The sequence below is a fragment of the Phoca vitulina genome, unplaced genomic scaffold, assembly GCF_004348235.1.
Source record: "Phoca vitulina isolate PV1807 unplaced genomic scaffold, GSC_HSeal_1.0 scaffold16, whole genome shotgun sequence".
NCBI classification, from domain to species: domain Eukaryota; kingdom Metazoa; phylum Chordata; class Mammalia; order Carnivora; family Phocidae; genus Phoca; species Phoca vitulina.
In genome coordinates this window covers 25,396,608-25,421,197 of record NW_022589719.1, presented here as the reverse complement: position 1 = coordinate 25,421,197, position 24,590 = coordinate 25,396,608, and the positions used below count along the sequence as shown (strand labels likewise).

At 34.7% G+C, this 24,590-nt stretch overlaps 1 protein-coding gene and 2 pseudogenes across 1 annotated transcript; all 3 read right to left on the bottom strand.

Moving 5' to 3' along the window:
• Nucleotides 1-303: 303 nt before the first annotated feature.
• Nucleotides 304-462, bottom strand: LOC116638951 (annotated as a pseudogene).
• A 10,562-nt stretch (nucleotides 463-11,024) lies between these two features.
• LOC116638656 lies at nucleotides 11,025-11,990 on the bottom strand (annotated as a pseudogene).
• An 11,487-nt stretch (nucleotides 11,991-23,477) lies between these two features.
• On the bottom strand, nucleotides 23,478-24,389 carry LOC116638139 (olfactory receptor 5AS1-like). Its single transcript, XM_032413847.1, has one exon. It carries the CDS (start codon nucleotides 24,387-24,389, stop codon nucleotides 23,478-23,480), a length of 912 nt encoding a protein of 303 aa, XP_032269738.1.
• Nucleotides 24,390-24,590: the final 201 nt, after the last annotated feature.

Below are 24,590 nucleotides of genomic sequence, written 5' to 3'. Positions count from 1 at the left end.
CTATAGTTTTACCTCTTTAGAATAAAGGGAGGTGTTTTTGATGGCTTCATTATCCTTTCACTTGGGAGACACTATTTCTTTAGTACAGTAGGTAAAACAGAAAAAAACAACATTACAAAGTTATTGAAATAGTAAGAAATGAGGTAACTGTGTTAGATGTAAAATATCTACACTGATAGGTGAATAATCCCTATGGAAATATGTAATTATGACAGATTGCAATTCATCCTTTAGGGAAAAATATTCCACACTGATTAAAACACCGGTTTTTCATTGTTTCACTAGATGTTGCCTACCAATTTTGACGTTAATGTAGAAAAAGAAATTGAAGTGTAGGATAAGGGGTGAGAATAAATGGCCAAATTATAAAGTCCTCTTACTCTGTGTTTATAAGAATAAAATTAGCAATAATCGCGCCTCGGATAAACCTCATTGGCTACAATACTGCCACCATGCAAAGCTGTAAGAATAAAATTAAAACATAATGTTTGTGTCTTCTTCATCTTGTTTTTTGTACTTTTAACTGATTTTCAAAATGTATTTATATGAGAGAGTCAAATAAGTGAGTTTCACTTACCAGTGGAAGAAAAAAATATTCAACACTTTAGCTTATTTAGGAACCATATAACTGCTCATTCCAATGGATTATTTCTCTATATTCCCCCCAAACAATCAATCAATCACACAGAAAAGTTGTATTTGTCTAACACAGTGATATAAAAATTGGGTAAATGATAGTAGTTACAGTAGTAAGATTGAAATTCAAACTTCTTCTTTAATATATGATAACCATAAGCAGAGGCTCCATGGTAGGAAAGCAAGAGCAAGATGGTCAAAAAATTTAGTTTTATATTTACTATAGTACAAAGGGAATAGAGTCCCCAGAGTTAATCTTCTGATCAGAAGGATATAATAAATACATGATTAAAATTTCCTGTGTGTTTCTTGAGGGAATTGGGAAACTCTCAAGACCTTAATGGCTCCCTGAAGGCATTCAATTTCCTGAATGTTAGAATGAATAGAAGGAAATGAAGGGCAAGTAAGTATAAGGGAAAAACCCAGAATATATAAATTCTGAAAAACAGTGGAATAGAATAGATAGTGATCCCTGCTCGATACTTTAGCAAGAGAAGCTTTTCAGAAGAATCCTTTAGTTGGGACTACTTGTCAGAAAACACACATGGTGATGAGCACTGGGTGTTATAAGCAACTAATGAAATCATTGAACACTACATCAAAAACTAATGATGTATTATATGTTGGCTAATTGAACATAATAAAAAAATAAAAAATTTAAGCTCTAAAAAAAAGAAAGAAAACACACATATACACATACACATACACACACACAAAGTGCAGTTAAAACCCAAACATCAGTGGGCTTTAAACTAGTAGAAATAACGCCTGGTTTTTTAAAAAAAAAAATTGACTCCTTTGTTTTCTTGGACTGTGAGGATAGAATCAAAGAAAATTAAAACTACTAAAAAGGATTCCTTGAAATGAACCCAACCACCTCTACCTTGAATGTTTTTTCCTCCATTCTAGTATGTGTCTGCTGATAGACAACTTTGGGCATTTTGCCTTCATTTTAAAATGAATAATGAGGAATTCTGGTAGCAATATTTCACTCTGTTCCCTCACAGTGTGAAAGTGTAAATTTGATTTATTTAATTGTAAATTGTCATTTAGTTACAATTCTGTAAATAAGAATTGTCCTTTATTGTTTATTCTAAAAGCAGTTAAATTTCCCTTCCTAAATGTACATTTCCTAAATTCCTTAATTGAAAGCTAATAGAGCAGGTGGTAGGAGTGGGGATTAGGTGATATTCTAAAGTTGAATTAGGCCAGAAGATGATTCATTATTTTAGAAGGCCTAGAAGATTCTAAGTACCTGATGCATTCTGTTTTTTTTTTTTTCAAGTATATAATTTATTACCAATCCATATATGAAGAATTATTTGAGAAATATATATCAGAAATATAAAAAGATTAAGCTTCTTTGACCAATATCCTCTTTTCTCCTGGGAAATTGTAAATCAAGGACAAAAATTATCTGAAAAAACATAAATATCTGTATTTGCAGGGGATAAGGAAGAGAATAAAATAGAGTAAGCATTGCTAAGAGGATTATTTTAAATGGAGCGGGCAGGACATTGAAGAGGTGGGGCTAGAAGCCAAGGAAGGATATGTTCTATGTTAAAATGGACACAAATGGACTTTCTGCCTTAACACAGTTCTGCCTAGCAACCAATCCCATACAGGCGAGTGTAACGCACCAATCACATTTCCTTCAAAATGTTTTATGTAAATTCCCTCTCTCCTTTTTAAAAACTCTAACCTCCTTTGTTTCTCCCAAGCACACTTTTGATTTTGATTGAATCTGTGTCTCTTGGATTGCAATCCCTAAGTCCCCAAATAAACACACATATTTTATTTTGCAACTTGCAGTTTTGTCTTTCCTTGGTTGACACAGGCACTCAATAGATAGGGCTGCAATTGAATTTGGCATATAGAAAAATTTAGCAGCATTATTTAAAATGAATTTAGTATATATTTATTGATTTTTTGTCAGGAAAGAAGACTTTTTGTGAAAAATATAATTCAGAAGTTATATTAATTAATACAACATATTGAAGTGTTATTTTAGAAAATAATAACTTTTTTCAAATAAAAGTTATTGAGGAATAATTATGATACAATAAGCCGTGTTCAGTTTAAGTATATAATAAGTTTTGACAAATATATACTCCAGACCAATTACTACTATAATTAAAACATAGGATATTTCCATAATCCCCAGAATATCTTGTTCTCTTTCTAAGAAACCCCCTATCTCTGACCTCCAACCCCAAAGAACTGCTGATCAGTTGTATATTTGTGAGATTTGCTTTTGCAGAGTTTCACAAAATTAGGATAATACTGTTTTATTGGTCTGGATTTTTTTTTCAATCAGAATAATATTTTTATTTTTTTGTTTATTTTTTTTAAGATTTTATTTATTTATTCATGAGAGACAGAGAGAGAGGCAGAGGGAGAAGCAGGCTCCCTGTGGAGCAGGGAGCTCATTGCAGGACTTGGTCCCAGGACCCTGGGATCATGACCTGAGCCGAAGGCAGACACTTAACCAACTGAGCCACCCAGGCACCCTGGAATAATATTTAGAAACATTCACATTGTTACATAAATCATTAGTTCTTTCTTTCTTTTTTATTGCTTGGTAATATTCCATTGTATGGATTAGCACACTTTGTTTAACTGTTAAGTCTTGATGTATTTGTTGCTGTTGAATTTATTCCTAAATTTTGTCCTATTGCTAATGGAAATATTTTATTAATTTTTGAATTGTTTGCTATTAATATACAGAAACACAGTTCATTTGTAAATATTGATTTTGTCTTTTACATACATAATAAGTTCACTTGAGAATAATGAGAATTGTGCTTCTTCTTTTCTAATTTAGATGCCTTTAGCATTTTGTTTTGTATTATTCATTTTATTTTGTATTGTTTTCTTTTGTATCATTCTTTCATTTTGAATTGTTCCTTTACTTTGTATTGTTCATTTATTCCTTACTTATTTTTTGCCTCACTTTTGAATTGTTCTACCTTTCACATTTAAGCTCCTGAAACTTATTTTTGTATATTATATGTTATGTGATAGAATCTCCAGTAAAAGGTTGAATGGGATTTTTTTTTTACCAAATGAAGGCAGTTTTGTCCAGGTTTTGTTTTCAGGTTTTGCTTTATTTTATTTTGCTTTGCTTTTTACCTCTTTCTTTTCTCCTCCTCTCTGGGAACTCCACTATGTATCTATTGATACACTGAATGGTGTCACACAAATCTCTGAGGCTATTTTCCTTCATTCTTTTCATGTTTGTTCTTCAAATGGGTTGATTTCCATTGCTTTACTGCAAGATCACTGATTGTTTCTTCTATCACCCCATATTTGTCATTGGTTATTTCTAGTGGATTTTCATTTCAGTTACTGTATTTTTAACTACAGAATTCTCATTTGGTATTTTTTATTTGTCCCTTTCTTTTTATTGAGGTTCTATATTTGATGAATACTTACTGTCACACTTTCCTTTAATTCTTTATATATATTTTCTTAAGTTATCTGAACATATTATTTATAATAGTACTTTGATGTCTTTTTCTGCTCAATCTAACATCTGGGTCATTCAGTTTCTACTGACTTCTTTTTTTCCTGAGTCCAATGTATTACATTTTTCGGTTTCTTTGTAGGTCTTGTAAATTTCTGTTAAAACTACACTTTATATGTAATACAGTGTTAATGTTCTGCATTTTGTATGTGCAGCTTTGTTAAGTACTGGCAATTATTTTTTCAAAGTTGTTGTTCTGAGTAACATCTCTGTCAGTGCTTTATGAGAGTTGTAGCTGCTCCATCTCTTCAGCACTTGATATTGGAAACTTTTTTTAAAAAGATTTTATTTTTTAAAGTAATCTCTACAACCAGCACGGGGCTCAAACTCACAACCCTGAGATCAAGAGTCACTTGCTCCACCAACTGAGAGACAGGTGAGCCTGATTTCATATACTATTTTTATTGTCATATCATTTTGTGGTTAATTTTCTTTCCCCAGATTTCTAATAAAGTTGAGCAACTTTCCTTTATTTTTACTGGAAGTTGGGAGATTTTCAATATTTATTGTGTCATGTGCCTTGCAGATATTTGCCCCCTGTCCGCACCTTTTTTTCTATTATGTTGTCTATCTTGGTTTTATTAGTTTGTAAGATTTCTTTATACATTTTGATTATAGTTTCAGAAATATGTAGGGAAACTATTTTCACTGACTCTGGTTTACTTTTTCATTCTATAATTTTTTTTTTAAAGATTTTATTTATTTATTTGACAGAGAGAGACAGCGAGAGAGGGAACACAAGTGGGGGGAGTGGGAGAGGGAGAAGCAGGTTTCCCGCCGAGCAGGGAGCCCGATGCGGGGCTCGATTCCAGGACCCTGGGACCATGACCTGAGCCGAAAGCAGATGCTTAACGACTGAGCCACCCAGGCACCCCTATAAATATATTTTTAAATATCAATGCAATTCAGTGCTCCTTACTTTCTCCTTAATGGTCATTTTGTGTCTTATTTAAGAAATGTTTTGGGGGCACCTGGGTGGCTCAGTTGGTTAAGCGACTGCCTTCAGCTCAGGTCATGATCCTGGAGTCCTGGGATCGAGTCCCGCATCGGGCTCACTGCTCAGTGGAGAGTCTGCTTCTCCCTCTGACCCTCCCCCCTCTCATGCTCTCTCTCTATCTCATTGTCTCTCTCAAATAAATAAATAAAATCTTTAAAAAAAAAAATGTTTTGCCTATTAAGTTTTTAAGATGTCTCAATTTATATTTTTTATTGTTCTAACTTTTGCATTTACTATGTTATGGATTGCCTTCCATTTTAAATTATGCAATTTGAAATATTAAATATAATGCACTCCATTCCTTATTTCACTTTTCTTATTAAAGCCTTAGAAGATTTAATCCCACTGATCCACACTGCTTTTTGCATTGTTTCCATGCATTTATATTTTATTTATTTTAAACCTCCTAATAAAATATTATTATTGTTGTACAGTCAAAATTCAATCACAATTTGTAATTACCCACAAATCTCCAATTTACCCTTCCCTTTGCTTTCCACATTTTCATTGAAATTTCATTTTTTTGTCTTTTCCTCTGAACACTTGTTCAAGAATTATATACACTTGCATACACATACACACACATTGTAAGGTGCCCTGATATTAAATATATAATTTATTTCAGATTTCTTTTTTATTTATTCATTTGAGAGACAGAGGGAGAGAGAGAGAAAATGTGAGCAACAGGGAAGGTCAGAGGGAATGGTAGAAGCAGACTCCTTGCTGAGCTGGGAGCTGGATGTGGGTCTTGATCCCAGAACCCCTGGATCATGACCTGAGCTGAAGGCAGATGCCTAACTGACAGAGGCACCCAGGCGCCCCAAGTATACAATTTATTTCAATTTTATGTATATGCACATGAGCATAACCACCACACAAATCATAATGATACAGATATTTCCAGCACTACAGAATGGTCCCTCATAGCTATATTACCATAACTTAAATTTATCTGTTGTTAAACCTTACACAAATGGAATCCTACACATGGACTTTTCTTTTTTTTAAATATATGGACTTTTAGTTTCTGCTTTTCTTCATTGAGCATAACGTTTGTGACATTCATTTACCTTATTGTACATCAGTAGCTTTTTTAAAAAAAGTGATGTTTAGCCTGCCGTTTTGTGAATATATCAAAATTTATTAATGTATTCCTTAAAATGGTCTGGTTTTTGTTTCTAGTTTATAAATATAAATATTATGAATAAAACTGCTGAGAATTATTGTTCGTGTATGTTTGTGAACACACACATTCATATCTGGGAAATCTTGGGACATAAGCTAGCCATATATTCGGTTTACCATCAGACAGTTCTCCAAACTGCCTGTACCATTTTCCTACACCTGTTGGAAATGTGTGAGTAATGATATTAAACATTTTTACATATGCTTATTGGTTATTTTGAATGACTTTCATATAAACGTTTTTCTATTTTTTTTCCCATATTTAGTTGTCTTATTTGTCTTTTATTGACTGGCAGTTCTTTTTAAATATTTTGGATGAATCTTTTGCCAGTACACACTCTATGAATATTTTTCCATATTCTGTGGCTTACCTTTTTAGTCTTGTAATGGTGTATTTCCAGGGACAGAAGTCCTCATTTAAAACAAAACCTCACTGGGTGTTGTATAGAAGTGTTGAATCACTCAATTCTACACCTGAAACGAATATTATACTGTATGTTAAGCAACTGGAGTTTAAATAAAAATTTGGAGAAAGAAAGAATAAATAAATAAAACACAGATCTATTCTCCCATTGTTCTTTTCATTTTAGTGTTTGTATATCCTTTTTTAAAAAAGATTTTTTAAAATACATTTGTCAGAGAAAAAGAGAGCACAAGCAGAGGGAGAAGCAGGCTTCCCGCTGAGCAAGAAGCCTAATGTGAGACTCAGTCCCAGGACCCTGGGATCACCACCTGAGCGGAAGGCAGACGCTTAACTAACTCAGCCACCAGATGTCCCTGTACATCCTTATTAAGAAATGTTTACCCATTTTGGACATTGCTGCTATAAACATCGGGGTGCACGTAGCCTTTCGGGTCCCTACTTTTGTATCTTTGGGGTAAATGCCCAGTAGTGCAATTGCTGGATCATATGGTAGCTCTATTTTCAACTTTTTGAGGAACCCCCATACTGTTTTCCAGAGTGGCTGCACCAGCTTGCATTCCCACCAACAGTGTAGGAGGGTTCCCCTTTCTCCGCATCCCCGCCAACATCTGTCATGATGTTGTGAAGATACAGACTTGTATTTATTTCTAGAGGCTCTATTTTTTTTCATCTTTCACGCATTTACTTCTATGATCCATCTTAAATCAATCTTCATGTATGATGTGAATTTAAAGTTAAGGTTCATAGCTCTTCTGTGATCCTGCTTATATTTTGTGTTCTCCCACTCATTCTTACTCTTTTTAAAAATAATTTCTGGTTCTTTGCATGTGATTAAAGATACATAGAAAGTGAAGATGACATTACTTTCTTCCAGGGAGGGCTTTATTCTTTCTAAAAAGGCATAACAGATGAGAGGCTGACTAAATTAATTCAGATATTATTTGCGCTGGTTCTAGACTGGGTTGAAGTTAGACCTCATTTTTCTTCTGCCTTCTCCCTGTTTGGGTGTAGATTTCCCAAGACATTGATTAAGAGGTGGGCTTTTCTCTCTCTCTCTCTCTCTCGAGTCCTTAAACACTATAGACAATTAAGCTTTAATTCTTTGGTGGTGTGAACTGAGCTCCCTGCTCTACACAGCTATACCTCGGAGATATTGTGGGTTTGCTTCCAGAACATTGCAATAAAGGGAGTCGAATGACTTTTTTGGTTTCCCAGTGCACATAAAAATTATGTTTATAGTATGCTATAGTCTATCAAGTGTGCAATAGCATTGCGTCTAAAAAAGCCAGTGTGCATACCTTAATTTAAAAATGCTTTCTTACTACAAAATGCTAACCATCATCTGAGCCTCCAGCGAGTCGTCATCATTGATCACAGATCACTGTAACAAATATAATATTGAAAAAGCTTGAAATATTGCAAGAATTACCAAAATGTGACACAGAGATAAAAAGTGAGCAAATGCTGTTGGAGAAGTGACGTTGATAGACTTGCTTGATGTAGGGATGCCATGAACCTTCAATTTGTAAAAAATCATGGTAGTTGTGAAGTTAAATAAAGTGAGAGGTGCCTGCACATCTTCAAATTGCAGCCAATATTTTCAGGGGGCTGCCAGTCTTGTGTCTGATGCAGGCCTCTACTTCTGGTGGAATCTTATCAACAAGCACCTAAAGACTGAGAAAAATATCACCGTCTTTCCAACTCCATTTGAATCTGCAAAAATCTGAATCTTCTGTGCTTCACAAAGAAAACTCTAGCCCTTTTTGCCTGGCTTACAGCAGGACCAAAATCTGGCAAATGTTCTGGGGAGGAAACCTTTATTACATTTGTTGGTAGCTCTTCCTTCTAGCAGGATTCCGTGCCTTCTAAGCACAGCAGGAGAGTGGGAGATTTCAATGTACCCCTGTGGCCCAGACCAGTTTCTTATACTCTCCACCTTCCATCCCATCCAATTTCCTGTGTGTGTGTGGGGGGGGGGGGGGGGGGGCGGGGGGAAACAGCTGTGTGTTTAAGCTCCGATATAATCCAGTTATCTCCTCAGGCCACATAACAGCCGAGAGGACCACTGTTTTCTCTTCCCCCAGAACAGTTACAAGGCACGGGAGCCCCTGCTTTGGAAGATGGCAATCTTTAATATTTGTATTGTTTGGGACAACACCAAACATTTCTCTCTGTTTTTTAGAAGTCCTTCCTTCCTTCCTTCCTTCCTTCCTTCCTTCCTTCCTTCCTTCCTTCCTTCCTTTTTCTTTCTTTCTTTCTTCTTTCTTTCTTTTTTTCTTTCTTTCTTCTTTCTTTCTTTCTTTCTTTCTTTCTTTCTTTCTTTCTTCTTTCTTTCTTTCTTTCTTTCATCTTTCTTTCTTTCTTTCTTTCTTTCTTTCTTTCTTTCTTTCTTTCTTCTTTCCTTCTTTCTTTTTCTTTCTTTTTAATTATTTAGGGAGGGGGGAGCAGAGGGAGAGGGAGAGAGAGAATCTTAAGCAGGCTCCATGCTCAGCACAGAGCCCAACACAGGACTCCATCTCACTACCCTAAGATTATGACCTGAGTGGAAATCAAGAGTCAGACGCTTAATGGACTGAGGCACCCAGGCACTCCCAGAAGTTTTCCATTTAAATCTATCTATCATCTACCTATCTATCTATCTATCATCATCTATCTGTCATCATATATCATCATCTATCTATATCATCTATCTCTCTAGTCTATTGTGTGTTCATCCCTCTGTTTATTTGTTTGCCTGGTCTTCAGACCCAGAATATGGCTAATGCCCTGAGAACAAATGGAACCGTGTGCTGAAACCTGAAAAATATCTGCCTGAACCTCTCCTGAGTCTGCTGAATCCTTTCCAGACCCCTCCATGCAAGCCAAGCCTACATTGTCAAGTGTGCCTTGAATCAGTGAGACTAAGTTAGCTCACATCTCCAAGTTCATGCGTCCCTGAAGCCTAAGCCCCTCCAACTCTCTTTTCTTCAATAGCTACTACTTCATTCAACAGATAATTCTTATCTTGCTTTTCTTGTTATTTTTACATAGATGTTGTTTTGATCACAAGGTACTTCATCCAGAAGTAAAAGTGCATATTTTCCTAACTTCTTTTTTATTTTGAAACACTTCAAACTTATAGAACATATTCAAGAATAAGACAGATTTGCAAGAATATTTAAATGATCTCTACTGTGTTCCTTAACTATAGATACAAACTGCAATTGCTTATTTGCTTTATCAGTCTCTCGATCTTTAGCTTACTATATGTATATATATATGTGTGTGGATATACCCATTTATATATACATATATTTCTTTATAATAGTAATGACATAATATTATTTTATATATCCAGTACACAGTCATGCTTCCCAAAAGTTTGAGATGTAATATTAGGTAATGCATTCATCTTCACACAATACTTTGCAAACTTGTTTACCATATCCCTCCATTACCTGTTCCTCTAACAGCTTTTGTCCCATATCTTAAATATCTTAACGTTTGGATCTCACAGAGTAACTGGTACAAGTAAAGGGACTAAACAGAAGAGTGTTGAATGCATAAATTATAACTAATGACAGTTATTTTTTTCTATAGCTATTCTAAGATACCATTTTTTTTTTTTAAGATTTTATTTATTTATTTGAGAGAGAGAGAATGAGAGAGAGCACATGAGAGGGGTTAGGGTCAGAGGGAGAAGCAGATTCCCTGCCGAGCAGGGAGCCCAATGTGGGACTCGATCCAGGGACTCCAGGATCTTGACCTGAGCCGAAGGCAGTAGCTTAACCAACTGAGCCACCCAGGCGCCCTCTAAGATACCATTAAGATATATAATTTAAATACAAAAATGGAGATACATGTCTTTACTTGGATGATAGCATTTTTAGAACAACAATAATAACAAAAAGATCTGATCCAAGAAAATCGTGCCAAGAGGCTATTTCACTTTTTCTCTGAGATAAGAATGCATTTGATAAATTCCTATTGTTGGAGTGTTTTTTTCATTTGAATCAATGTGAGAGTCTTTTAAATCCATAGTGATATCTTTCAGAGTTTAGCATCAGAATTTGTTAGGGGAAAAAAATGTACTAGCTCTTGAGAGAATGAAACTGTTGAGTCACAAAACAATGAATGGTAAAATATAGTGATTTTCAGTCTTCGTGTCAAACTCAACACTCATGTCTTCAATTTCATGAGACTACCTTGATTATAGTTTTGTTGGTGTTCGTGTCTGTGATACAATTTTAAGGAAAGTCTATCTATTTAATGTTAGGCTAACAAAGCCATGGACAAGATTGGGTCAGTTGGGAGTTCTCTTCCACCATATTGACCTTTTGACTGCCATCTTTCACATCCTTATTTCATAGGCTATAAATCAGTGGGTTTAGCATGGGGATCACCAATGTATAAAACACAGCAGAGACCTTCTCCTGTTCCAGGGAATACTGAGAACTTGGCTGGTTGTAACTAAAGGTCACAGACCCATAGAATAAGGTCACAGCAGTCAGATGAGAGGTGCAAGTGGAGAAGGCTTTGTGCCTCCCCTCAGCTGAGCGGATTCTTTGGATGGCAATGATGATGCACATATAAGAGACCATGATGATAGTGAAAGTGAACATTGCAATGACCCCAGAGAATATTAAAAGCAGCATTTCATTGTTACGGGCATCAGAACAGGAGAGTCTCAGAAGAGGGGGAATGTCACAGAAATAATGATTCACAATGTTAGGACCACAGAAGTCTAGTTTGAGCAAACCTATTGTGTGCGTGAGCAAGTTAATGAGCCCACCCAGGTAAGATGTGAGGACCATCTGAATACAAACCCTTTGGGTCATTATGACTGCATACAACAAGGGATTAGCTATTGCCACATAGCGGTCATAAGCCATCATAGATAGGAGGATGCCCTCTGTTGTTACATATACCGCAAAAAAGAAACTCTGTAGAACACAACCAGAAAATGTGCTGGACTTGTGTTTCGATAGGAAATTGACCAACATCTTAGGAGCAAAGACAGTAGAGTAGGATATATCACAAAAAGAGAGGTTGCTAAGGAAGAAGTACATTGGAGTATGAAGCTGGGCATTTAACCAGATCAAGATAATCATCCCCTAATTACCTGCCAGAGTGGTGAAATAAATAAGGGTGAAAAGCAAAAAAAGAGGGATCTGCAAATTAGGGTTTTCAGTTAAACCTACCAGAAGGAATTCCTTCACCCCTGTATGGTTCCAACCTACCATGCATTCAGGTTTATATAGTTTTTCAGTTGCAGAACAAGATGATATCACTCAAATGAAAAAGATATATGTATAATTTCCTCCATGATCCAGTATCCATAATAGTATTGGGGTGTTTATGTTTACCCTGTAGTTGGTTGAAGAAAAGAAATTAACTTCAGCAGTGGATTATATGTATACTAGACAATCCATTTACAGTGACTCAAATTCTTGGAACTAAAAATCATTTTATGCCCTGCTTCTCAGTTTCCACATCATAAATATTGAGAGAAGGAAACTCTATCAGATTCCAAGAAAGTATTAATTGGTAAAATTGACAGTCAAACCCAAATATGCCTCATACCAAACCTCTGACATATACAAGTTCTCTGCTTACATCGACTACACACCATGGCTCCTTGTGATAGAAATTATTTCCTTATCTTTTGGCCAAACTGTTGCTACCTTTCAACACCTAGTTAACTCATGATGCTGACTTTCATAATATGCAACCCTCTTCCTTTCCAAATCTCAAACATTGGAACTTTTTTATGCCTCAACTTCTGCTCAGATTCTGCACTTGGAAGATCAATGACTGTGTCCTCCATAAGAGCTGAATTGAGAGGAAGAGGGAGAACAATCTTTTCTTCATTGAATATTGTTAAGGCCAATCAAAAAATAGCAGTACAATCTAATTTGAAAGCCCTTCCCTTTCGCATCTTTAGCTAACTTCACCTTTGCATCTTTGTTTTTTTTTATCAGCATTAAAACAAACTCTCCAAAAACCCAATGTCAAGAGGCAAGGTGTGAGGGTGAGGTACTGCAAATATACCTATCAGGTATGTCTTGTTATTATAAAATATTACGTACAGATAAATATATAACTGATTAAGTATTATATGAAATATTATTATATATTTAAATTCACAATTCTATAACTTCATAAGTATATACATGTTCTTATAATTTGAAATGACATATACTGAATGGTTTATGACTAAAAATTGCTTATAAGACAAAGGAAGCAAAAAATCAGATAACACACAAAAAATAAAGCTTAAACAATAATCACAAATAAAAATGTAAAAAACCCACTATCAACAACAACTTTGTCATACTGAGAAACCCCAAATTATAGCTTAGGTAGTCTAATTTAAAGACAATACATATTGATTTGAATTCTATTATATCCAGGCACACTAGGGTTGCAGATAGGAAGAAGTATCAGCTTGTTGTAGCAAAAACAGTCTTAAGCTCTGAGAATCAAGTGTCTGTGTGCATGCCCTGGTTTTATTATAGACAGGACACAGTGACAAACTCGAGGAAAATAGAAACTAATTCTTAAAATGCTATTATTGGATTCATAAAATAAAATTATATCTAAAATATTTCTAAAATACTATTATATAGATATGAAAGGAATGGTTTTCCTTGTGAGGTAGTTAAAATACATTGTAATTTTCAGATACTCCATTTTAAAGAATTTTCCATAAATGTGCAAGTAGCCTTAAGTTACTATATAAACCAAATATTAAATACTGTAAACACACATGCAGACATGAAAATATTGAATGTAGGTATTATGTAAATATTGCCCTTTTCCCCATAAAATGAAAATCTTTGAAGCCTTTGAAATATAAATAACTCACAAGTTAGGACATTGTTTTCTGGCTACTTGGGAACAATACTGAAATCATATAGCTGGTAGTAGGTTCTTTTAGTGTGGGGAGATAGGAAATATTAAAATTTTTAAGTCAACCTACATTACCACTTCTTAAATATATTCACAACAAAACAAAGTCCAGAGTAAGCAGAATATCTAGTGAAGACGACCAGGTTTTCATGATTCTTAAAAGACTAATTGCTGAGAGTAAAGATTTTTTAATGTTTGGTTGCTTTTCTTTTGGGGACATGAACTATAGCTCATGTGTAGATATGAATCTCAGATGTCCACAGGTTGGATCATTCGCATCCTTTCTGGTCTCTCAAGACTGGAGTTAATCATGCCCCTGCAGGTCTTCTCACTCACCATTCACTAGATGCCTTTACCTTCACTTTGATAAAATGCAACTTCCTTTTATAAATAAAACACTCACACATCTTAGGGTAAAGGCACAAAACAGAGAATAACTGCAATGCAGGAACTAAAGAAATGTGTTCCACTCGCATATATGCTACCCAGACAAATCTTCAAATGTTCTAATGATGAAACTGCTGAGATTGTCTTTTTTTCCTGTGAAATGGGAACATTCACACATGTTCTATGAACCTCATTGGTTCCTTATGAAATTAATCTAAATTAATGCATGACATCATACTCTCTAAACTTTAACAATAATTTACATTAAATTTTGATGAGATTTTACACACATACACAACACACAGAATTGAATTGTATACTCTCCTTTTGGTTTATTTGTATAAAGCGTATGCTTTTCTTTTCTCTAATAATTCAATAGACATCACAGAGCTGTGGATTATGTCTTATAATTCTTTTGTAGCTTCCATTCTACCGAAGTGTAGACACATTAGACACTGTGGAGATTTTACATATATTTCACATAGCTTTATTAGATTTTTGCAAATTTATATTTTGCTCTCTTAATCATACAAATAATATACTTATTTCTGTATGTTTGGGAAAGGGTGGTGGATGGTTTTGTTAAGGTGTGCTGTTAATTTTAACATGAAAGCAGACTAAGTTACAATATATGCAGATAAATAAAATAGTGAAGTCATGTCAATCCAAATATTGTACAAAAACCAAATAATTATCACAAATTTTTATATGCAGTTGTGAAGATGCCAATAAAACAACATTAGAGTGTCTTTAGATACAAAATAGAATATATTGCCATGTAATGAGAGAAAAGAATTTCAGAATCCAACAAAACAGTCAGTGAGGAATGGAGTTAGCTACATGATGAATTAGAGTTGCAAATTAGAAGCAGGGGAAAAAAAAGCAATATGGTTAAATGTAGCCAAATTAATGGCACAAACTCTAAAACCAACTGTTTCATAATTTGTGAAGTCATTGCTACAGTAACTCGAATAAGGGATCAGTGTCAATGGCAAGAAGAAAATCCTGTATTTGCTGGCCAAAAATATCTTGGCTGATATACAACTTAAGTTTTCTGAAATGGAATCTTTGACATTCTTGAGATGGGTTAGTTCCTTCAAAAACGGGGAAGTATTTCAGATCCTAGGAAGGTTAGATTTATTATGGAAATGATAAACTTAAATTCACAAAACCCAGAGTTTAAGAAAACTTGTTACATTATATCATCAGACTGATCATATTTATGAAACCAACTTCAAATACATAATCAGAAACTGACTTAGAACTGGGTGTTTTGTTGAAAATTGAAGGGATTTTATGATTTTAAACAGTATAAAGTAATAAGACCATTTGGAATTCACCATATTTATATATTCATGTATTAAAATATAAAGCATTTATATTCTTGTGTTGATTTAATTTGTTGGCCTAATAAGATTGAGAAAATAAAAAGAAATCTATAAATTCAGTTTAAAATATAATCAGTTTAATTAAATAAGATTATATATTATGGCAATTTTTAAGAGCCCTTAGAAAAATTACTGTTATAATTTACTAGTTATATAATTAGACTACCCTGTTTTGCAATTTGAATCAAAATGTAAGGAAAAAAGTTGATTTTTATCTTTATTACAGCAAAATACCACTTGTTAAATAAAATAATAGAAAACTAAAAAAAAATAATAAAATAAAATAAAATAATAGAAAACTAGCAATGAAAAGTCTTTTCTGTGTGGAAAAGTGATTCTTGAAGCTAACAAATAATTCACATTTCAAGAAATAGATGGCGAATAATTTGTTCAATATTCCAAAACAAAATCACTATTCATATTAATTTCCAGCTTTTTGGATAAATGATATTTGAAATTTGACATACTGATGACTTATCAGTATATTAATTGCTGATTACATACTGAAAACTTCATTATATTAAGATACTTATGTATCATTCATGGAATTCTGGTGACATTGGATTAAAAAATGTATCTTTCTATATACATCTATGAAATCCAGTATTAAATAACAAAGAAAAAAAGGACAAAAGAGAGGGAGGAAGGGAGGAGGGAGGGAAGGGAGGAGGGGAGGAGAGAAGAAGACAGAGAGAGTGAGAGGAGAGGGGGGCAGAGAATATCCATATAACTTTAAATACAAATTGTAAAACAATAGATAGCCTAAGACAGACATTAGGTTTTTTTTTAAAGATTTTTATTTATTTATTTGAGAGAGAGAGTGAGAGAGAAAGCACGAGCAGGGGGGAAATGGTAGAGAGGGAGAAGCAGACTCCCCATTGAGCAGGGAGCCCAGTGTGGGACTCATCCAGGACCCTCAAATCATGACCTGAGCTGAAGACAGACACTTAACCAACTGAGCCACCCAGGCACCCTAGAACAGACATTAGAATTCCCATCATTATTTTAAAAGCTTTTGTAATTTCACTTTCATAGTGCAAAGTTCAATCATATGAAGAATGATTTGTTATTCAGGTAAGGATTGGAAATTGAAAACTTTAAGAAGAATTACTAACATGACATTCTTAGAATATACTCGGCATTCTTCAACATCTAGACCTATGTCTGGCAAACACTACCATTTAACCCCCTTCCTACTCAAGATCACAGACATTCTTTAACCTTATTTATAGATATAGGTCAGATTTTACCTCCTTGTACAAGCTTTTTATCAGAGTCCCATAGTCAAAAAATCTTTCTATGTCTTTCTCTAGAAGTCCCTAACAGAATGCCTGGTTTATCGAGTTGTACAATAACTATTAGTTGAAAAACTGAATATATTTTATATTACTCTACTCACCATCTTTACAGTTTTAGGTAGAAATAAATAATAGTTGTAAAAATTATAAAATACGGAGGGATCGATTAAGATATTTGTGCATGTGTGAATAACTAAAGATGCCAGATATAAATGAATAATTGAGTTGCATTCCAGAATTATCAATGAAAAGCTTGCACCACAAGCAGAATAACCAACAATCGCCTATTCCTCTATAAATGGATGACAGCACTCAAACTGATCATAGTGGCTGACATAAATTCTGTGAAAATATATTTGCTAGTGAAATGTGAAGCAATACTTGTTAATATAAAAAACTAAGACAGATGGGCTATTTCTCAGAAATGACAGGTAAGGATTAACTTATTCAAGAGTGATTCCTTAACAGGCTGTCCTCTTGCAAAGGTGCATGGAAATCAACTACAGATCAATGTGAAGGCAGTAAGGAAAATGCTGAGGTGAGGAAGCAGTGAAGCCACATGTCAAAAGCTTCAACATCAGCAATTGGACTCCATTTCCCTGATTAGGCCAGGAAAAAAGATGGTGTTTCCTTAACCATGAAGCCTGAGCTAGCAGATGAGGCTCCTGTCTAACTGTATTATTGTATTAGAGGTTCTTGATCTTTATCAAGTCATGGGGATGCTGATGCTTCCCAACATATAAATGTTGAGGTGGCATCTTTGGGTGGCCATTATTCTGCCTACCACACCCACTCAGATGGTCATTAAAAAAAGTTTCTAAGCAAAATTACCATATTTACACTGTAGCCACAGATTTTAGCCTTGTTTATATACTATTTATTTTCATGATGGTGATAACAGCTATGGGCTGGTTGACTCACAAGACACCTTATTTACTGGATGATTTGTTCCTATAAGGCTAATCTTTCTATGTGGGCAAATGTCCACCCCTGTCAGCCACATGTGAACATGGCCTGCACCCTGAGGCTTGTCACTTAACCATCCTTATGTTTCCACACTTCGTCCATGACCTACAATTTCACAACCATACTTTGGTTTGGATGTTAAAGAGCAGTGCTTCTCAGGTTTCTAAGAAGTGAAAAAGATCTAACTACAACTTCAGTGGTGGTCTTTTTATTGGATGAAGGTAAGTGAGCTGATAAAAACAACTAAAGTCTGACAGTCATGCTATGCCAAATAATCAAGAAGACCACCCAGTTTTGGGGGGCAATTGAATTAGCCTGGAATGCTTGGCCTGGCAAATTTTATACTTCAGAATTATTCTGTTAAGCAGCCAAGGAGGGATATGCGTCCTGGTTCATAACTTGTATTACATCTAGATCAACATCAGCAGTCTTGGAATTGGGGAAAAGCCCAGATGTTTGTCTAAAGTGTACCATCACCATCCTTGGACATCTTCTCTCGGAGGAGTCTTAGATGGGTTGGCTCCTGGTTTAGTAAAAGGCTTCAAGTGTCACCACACCTTTGTTTGTTATGTCCACAATCCTAAATGTACATATTTGCTCCTGCAGCAATGTCAGGGATAATGTCTACAGCACTTTTTAGGGGAAATTGAAAGGATCACTGACATAGTGAGGTAGAAATCATGGAAGCCACCATTTTGGATAGGAAAGAAAGAATTAGAGTTAAGGGCTAATTTGTTCAAAACTAATTCTTTGCTGGCTCTGAAAAGTATATAGGGTTGAGAAGTTAAGAAAATCAATTATGATACAATGTTGTGGTGGATCAAAGATGGCTGTCAATTCACTGACACACCTCCCCTTGAATCTGGGGTCACCTTCACAACTTACTTCTCAACAGAAGACAAAAGGAGTGATGTTCTGGGACTTCTGAGGTTAAGACCTGAGAAGCTAGTAGCATCTGCCTTAGTCTTTTGGAACACTTGCTCTTGGGTTATCCTAAGGCCATCTTATTGAAGAGAACACTTGGGAAGACCAAAAGGAGAGGCCCTAAGACTGCATGAAAAAGAGATGCCCAGCCAACCTCCAGCTATTCCAGTCCCAGGTTTTCAAGTGATCCCAGATGAGACACCAGACATTGCGGAGAAAGGAGACTATCCTTATCTAGCCCCTTCCTACATGGTAGATTCCTGAGCAAAAAAATGGTTGTTGTTTTTAGCCACCAGGTTTTGTGGCAGAGAAATATACAACCAGAGCAAATGCTGGCAGGGCAACTCAGGTCACATATTCTGACATTATTTGTATAGCTCCACCCCAAAGGTTTGGACTCCAGCCCTTGCTCACCCAGATGGGTGCTGGTGCCCCTTTGTGGCAATGCCAGGGTTTTGTCTTCTTGCATGGTCTCAATTGTAAGGCTTGTTTTGCAGCCTCAAAATCAAGCTTTAGAAGCTGGTACTCTCCCCCAACTAGTGAATTTTGAGTTTGCAGAAAAGAGCTAAAACAGGGTTTGGCCGTGACATATGGGTATTCGACCCTATCCTCTGATGGGAAGAAGGAGGGCTGTTGCTTCCTCAAGAATATACGTGAAAAGCCACATATCCTGCTTCTCAATAATGATGGCTGATCCAGCCAGATTATCATACATTATCTCAAAATGGGATAAACACTGATGAGAACAGTATACTTGATGTTGCTTCCATCTGTGAGGAGGGATGACACCAGGAGGTGGTGCCAGGAAATTTTTCTTTAGTTTGCTCAAGAACACATAAAACAGAAATGATTTTTGTGGAGCATAAAATCTTTTACCTTCTTATAGGAGGGAAACGATATGATAAAAATCCTGGTTTTTATAAACAATGAGGACTATGTTTATATAACAATGCAATGTTATTAGTATACATACTTAATTAGAACTAATAACAATATATCAGTTATAAATTATGGCATGTCCTCACCATACTTAGCAGCTAAGAGAAAGTATGGATTCTCAATTAATACTTACCCCGGTCTCTATCAACTTGGCAAACATCTCATGTGTTCCAAGAAAGTATTTTTTATTTATTTCTCAGACAAAAACTACTTATGGATGTATTCTTTTGAATATATCTTTTAAATATGACCAACAATTTTTTTTTGTTTCATGTCACTAGAAAAAAATGGTATTTCTAACTCCTGCCATGAAACTCACTTGCCCCTGTCCTCCAATGCTCAGTGTAAAGGTAATAAAGGTATAGAATTGTCACATAGACTTTATTTCTGACTTGAATAGAGATCTGCATTAAAATGTAGATATTATTACAGAAGGAACACCATTTTTAGGATTTTAAGTTTGTATACTGCATTGCTTTCTTGTAACTGAAATGTAATATAGCTTCTCTGGTAACATTCTTTCTCACCATAGACAGAAGGAGAAAAATAAATCTCGTAAGACTTGATGACCATAAATACCCTACTTTATTATAATTTCTTTTTCTCAACTGTAGCCCACTTCTTAATACGTATTCATTCAGCTTTAAATTTATGTGCTTACTTTATTAAAATTATGTGTTAATTTTCTGTGTTCATGCAGTAAATCTTTGAAATAAATCAACATTAGGGAAATAATGCAGAACAAAACAAATCTCATCTGAGATGTTCTTACCAAATTATTATTCTATTTTCAGGCAGTGACCTCACTCTCATGGGTTTCACTTGCTTTATGGACAAAGAAATAGTCTTGACTAAGTTCAGTGGTTCTCACTCAGGGGTAATTTTGCCTCCAAAGAGACATTTGGCAATGTTTGGATACATTTAGTTGTCCTAGATAGGGAGGATGCTACTGTAATCTAGTGAATACAGATCAGGGATGCTGCTAAACACCCTAAAATGTACAGAATAAGCCTCTCTTCCTCCCCAATAAAGAAATATTGGTCCAAAATGTCAATAGGAACTTGGTTTAGATAAACTGTAAATAATTTTATAGTTTACAAATACAGTGCAGTCAAAAAATGGGCAGAAGACATGAATAGACATTTTTCCAAAGAAGACATACAGATGACCAACAGACACATGAAAACATGTTCAACATCAGTGGTCATCAGGGAAATACAAATCAAAACTACAATGAGATATCACCTCAAACCTGTCAGAATGGCTAAAATCAACACTACAAGAAAAAATAAGTGCTGACAAGGATATAGAGAAAGGAAAAACCTCTCGAACTATTGTTGAAAATGCAAACTGGGCCAGCCACTCTGGAAAATAGTATGGAGTTTCCTCAAAAAGTTGAAAATAGAACTACCCTATGACCCAGCATTTGCTCTACCAGGTATTTACCCAAAGAATACAAGAACACTAATTCAAAGGGATACATGTACCCTGATGTTTATAGTAACACCATCAACAATAGCAAACTATGGAAACATCCCAAGTGTTCATCAACTGATGAATGGATAAAGAAGATGTGGTATATATATATATATATATATATATATATATATATATATATAATGGAATATTACTCAGCCATAAAAAAGAATGAAATCTTACCATTTTCAACAACATGGATGGAGTTAGAGAGTATTACACTAAGTGAAATATGTCAGTCAGAGAAAGACAAATACCATATGATTTCACTCACATGTGGAATTTAAAAAACAAAACAAATAAACAAAGAGAAAAAAAGAGAAAAAGAAGCAAATCAAGAAATTACTCTGAACTATAAAGAACAAACTGATGGTTACCTGATGGGAGGTTGGGGGGGGGGCGTTAAATAGGGGATGTGGATTAAGAAGAGCACTTGCTCTGATGAGCACTGGGTGTTCTATGGATGTGTACATCACTATATTGTATACCTCAAATGAATATTACAGTGTATGTTAACTAACTGGAATTTAAACAAAAACTTAAAAAAAAAATAAAAACAATGACAGCAGCAACAACAAAACCAAATACATTGTAGTTTATTTATTTTAAAACTAACTTATTTTAGAAAATGAAAACAAGTCTCAGATTTAATAGGCCCTATTAAAGAACCTGATAATTTTTTTATGCAACCTTATATCCATAACACAATGGATGGTTGATGATAAGGAATCAGCTCATTTCACAATACTCCCATCAATGTTTTTTTAAAAGGAAATTTCTCTAAAATTAAAAGAAAAATTCAAACTAGCCTATAAGTTTCAGAAACTGGTAAAAAAAGTAACAAATTAATGGCATTGTACTGTGTACGCGGGCAGTCTGTATAGTAGGACAGGTGTTTTAACATGCTGAAAGTCATTAATTTGAATATTGAGTTCTGCATTTTTGTTTTTTGGGTTTGGTGTTTTCTTTTTTTTTTTTATTTTGTTTTGTTTTGCTTTGCTTTTTTGCTTTCCGGTGATATCTCATACATTTGAAATGCTTCACAGATACTTTTGAAATGCCTAATTTCTTCTGGGAATCAAACCTTTATTGTTTCTTAAAATAAAATAGTAATATAATAGTAGAAAAATAATGAACAAGGGTATACCATTACATTATAATTGGCAGTAAAAGCTTTACATGTATTCTAGGAGATTGATAACATATTTGATCATCTAATTCTCAAATCATACATATGCTAGTAGCTTTACATATATTAGTTCATTTAATCCTCAAAGCAAACCATGGTAATGGGAAATATCTTATTCTTGTCTTATCTCCATTTATAGGGTTACATCCAGTATAAACTAATCCAGTCATTCATATTTTCATGCTTACTAGAAAATGCACAATATTATATATTCACAGGTACAAAATTTATTCCTTTAACTTTGTCAAGATAAAACAAAGGAAATGGAGACTGAAGGATCAAAATCAACTACAGAAAATGTCTGATAATTTAATCATCAAAAAGTGATCTCAGAGTAAGGAGTATTTATAAGTCAGTTGGTTTGCATTGTCAATTTGCAGAATAAAATAATTAAAGCCATTGTTCACCTCTTCTTGAAGATAGGGACTCAAAGATTAATTCAGTAATATATGGTCAAATAATTAGTAATGAATACAGTTTATAATCTTGATGACCTTCACAAACTTGTTTGGTTTTCTCATGTACCCACTATGAATGGAACAGTAGAGGATCTCTTACACTAATCAATCTAGCCCAAAGAAAATCAGTGTTCTATAACTTCACTCTGTCCTAATATTAAAGAGACCACTGTTATGTGACTTCTATCTGATTTTCCAAGAACCAGTGAAACCACCATTGCTTATCATAAGTGATATTAAATGTCCCTGATGATAAATGTTCTGCAAGTGCAGAATCTAGACTCAGTTTCCCAAACAAAGAAAGCTACATTTACTCACTCATCTTTCCATCCATTTATTCTACCTATTCATCCATTAAACACACATGTAATGAGAATGTGCCATATGTCCAATACTATATAGGAGTTGGAACAATAAACCAAGACACATATCCCCTGCTGACAAGGAGTTTCTAACATGGGTGGGTTGACAGATAATTCAACATATATCTTTAATCTAACATGATAAAGAACATAATGAATCAATGCACAAAGTGTTTTGTGAACACTAATTGGAAAGCAATTATTATTACTTATTTTATTTTAAGTATATTTCACAGAGTAGAATAATTTTGGAGAGCACATTTCTGAATGAGAGGACAAAAGTATTTTAAAGTATTGAGGATGAAAAGTTATATTTATTTCTGAAAAATTGTAATAAATTTCAAAGAGTTGACATACAAGGTGTTTATGGCATGATGATATCGGAAGGATAAGCTATATCTGGAATATTCTTAAATGTTTTAAATTCTTATTCATTTAAAAGTCTGGTTTCTTTCTAATAGCTTTTTGAGGGCGTTCTTTACATCCTTATTTCTGAAGCTGTAGATTATTGGGTTAAACATGGGAAAGACAACAGTATAAAATACGGCAACTACCTTGTCAGTGTCTAGGGAATAGCTGGTGGTGGGACGTAAGTACATAAACAGGAACGTTCCGTAAAATAACATGACCGCTATGAGATGGGAAGTACAGGTGGAGAATGTTTTGCTCCTGCCCCCTGAGGACTTAATGCTCAAAACAGTGATGAGGATACAGAAGTAAGAGATAAATATGACCACAAAAGTGCTGGTCTGAATGAAGCCACACAAGGCAAGGAGCAAAAGCTCATTGATATGGGTATCTGCACATGATAAAGCCAGGAGAGGTGGGATATCACAGAAAAAATGATTAACAATATTGGAGCCACAAAATGGCAGCCTGAACGTGAGGCACACATGTACCAACGAAGTCATACTTCCACTGAAGTAGCTCCTAGACATACGTGTGGCATAGAGCCATGGGTTACAGATGGCTGCATGACGATCACATGCCATTGCTGCTAGAATAAGGCACTCAGCATCAGCAAAACAACCAAAGAAAAACATTTGTATTGCACAGCCATAGGAAGAGATGCTTTTCCGGGATGCTAAGAAATTCACCAACATTTTAGGGGCAATGGCTGAAGAATAGCAGATGTCTAAGAAAGACAAGTTGCTGAGAAAATAATACATGGGGGTTTGAAGGCTTAAACTGATATTAACTAGGATTATTAAATTCATATTTCCCACCAGAGTTAGTGTATAGACTATGAGAAATACCATGAATAGTGTGACTCGGAGAGGGAGATAATCTGTGAATCCAACAAGGAGAAACTCAGTTGGCATGGTATAATTGCTCTCCAACATCTTGGTTTTCTTGTTTTTCTTGTCCAAAATAGATGGTATCAGAATACGTGAGTTGACTTGAGTGATGTATGAAGCAAGAGTATCTTTATTCTCCCTTTTAAGGAAGCAAATAGAAGGATAATAAAATCACAGCTATGACATTTTCTGTGATCTATTTGGTTTGTTTTCTTTTTTTGTCATTTTCTTTAAAAGAGGTAATTA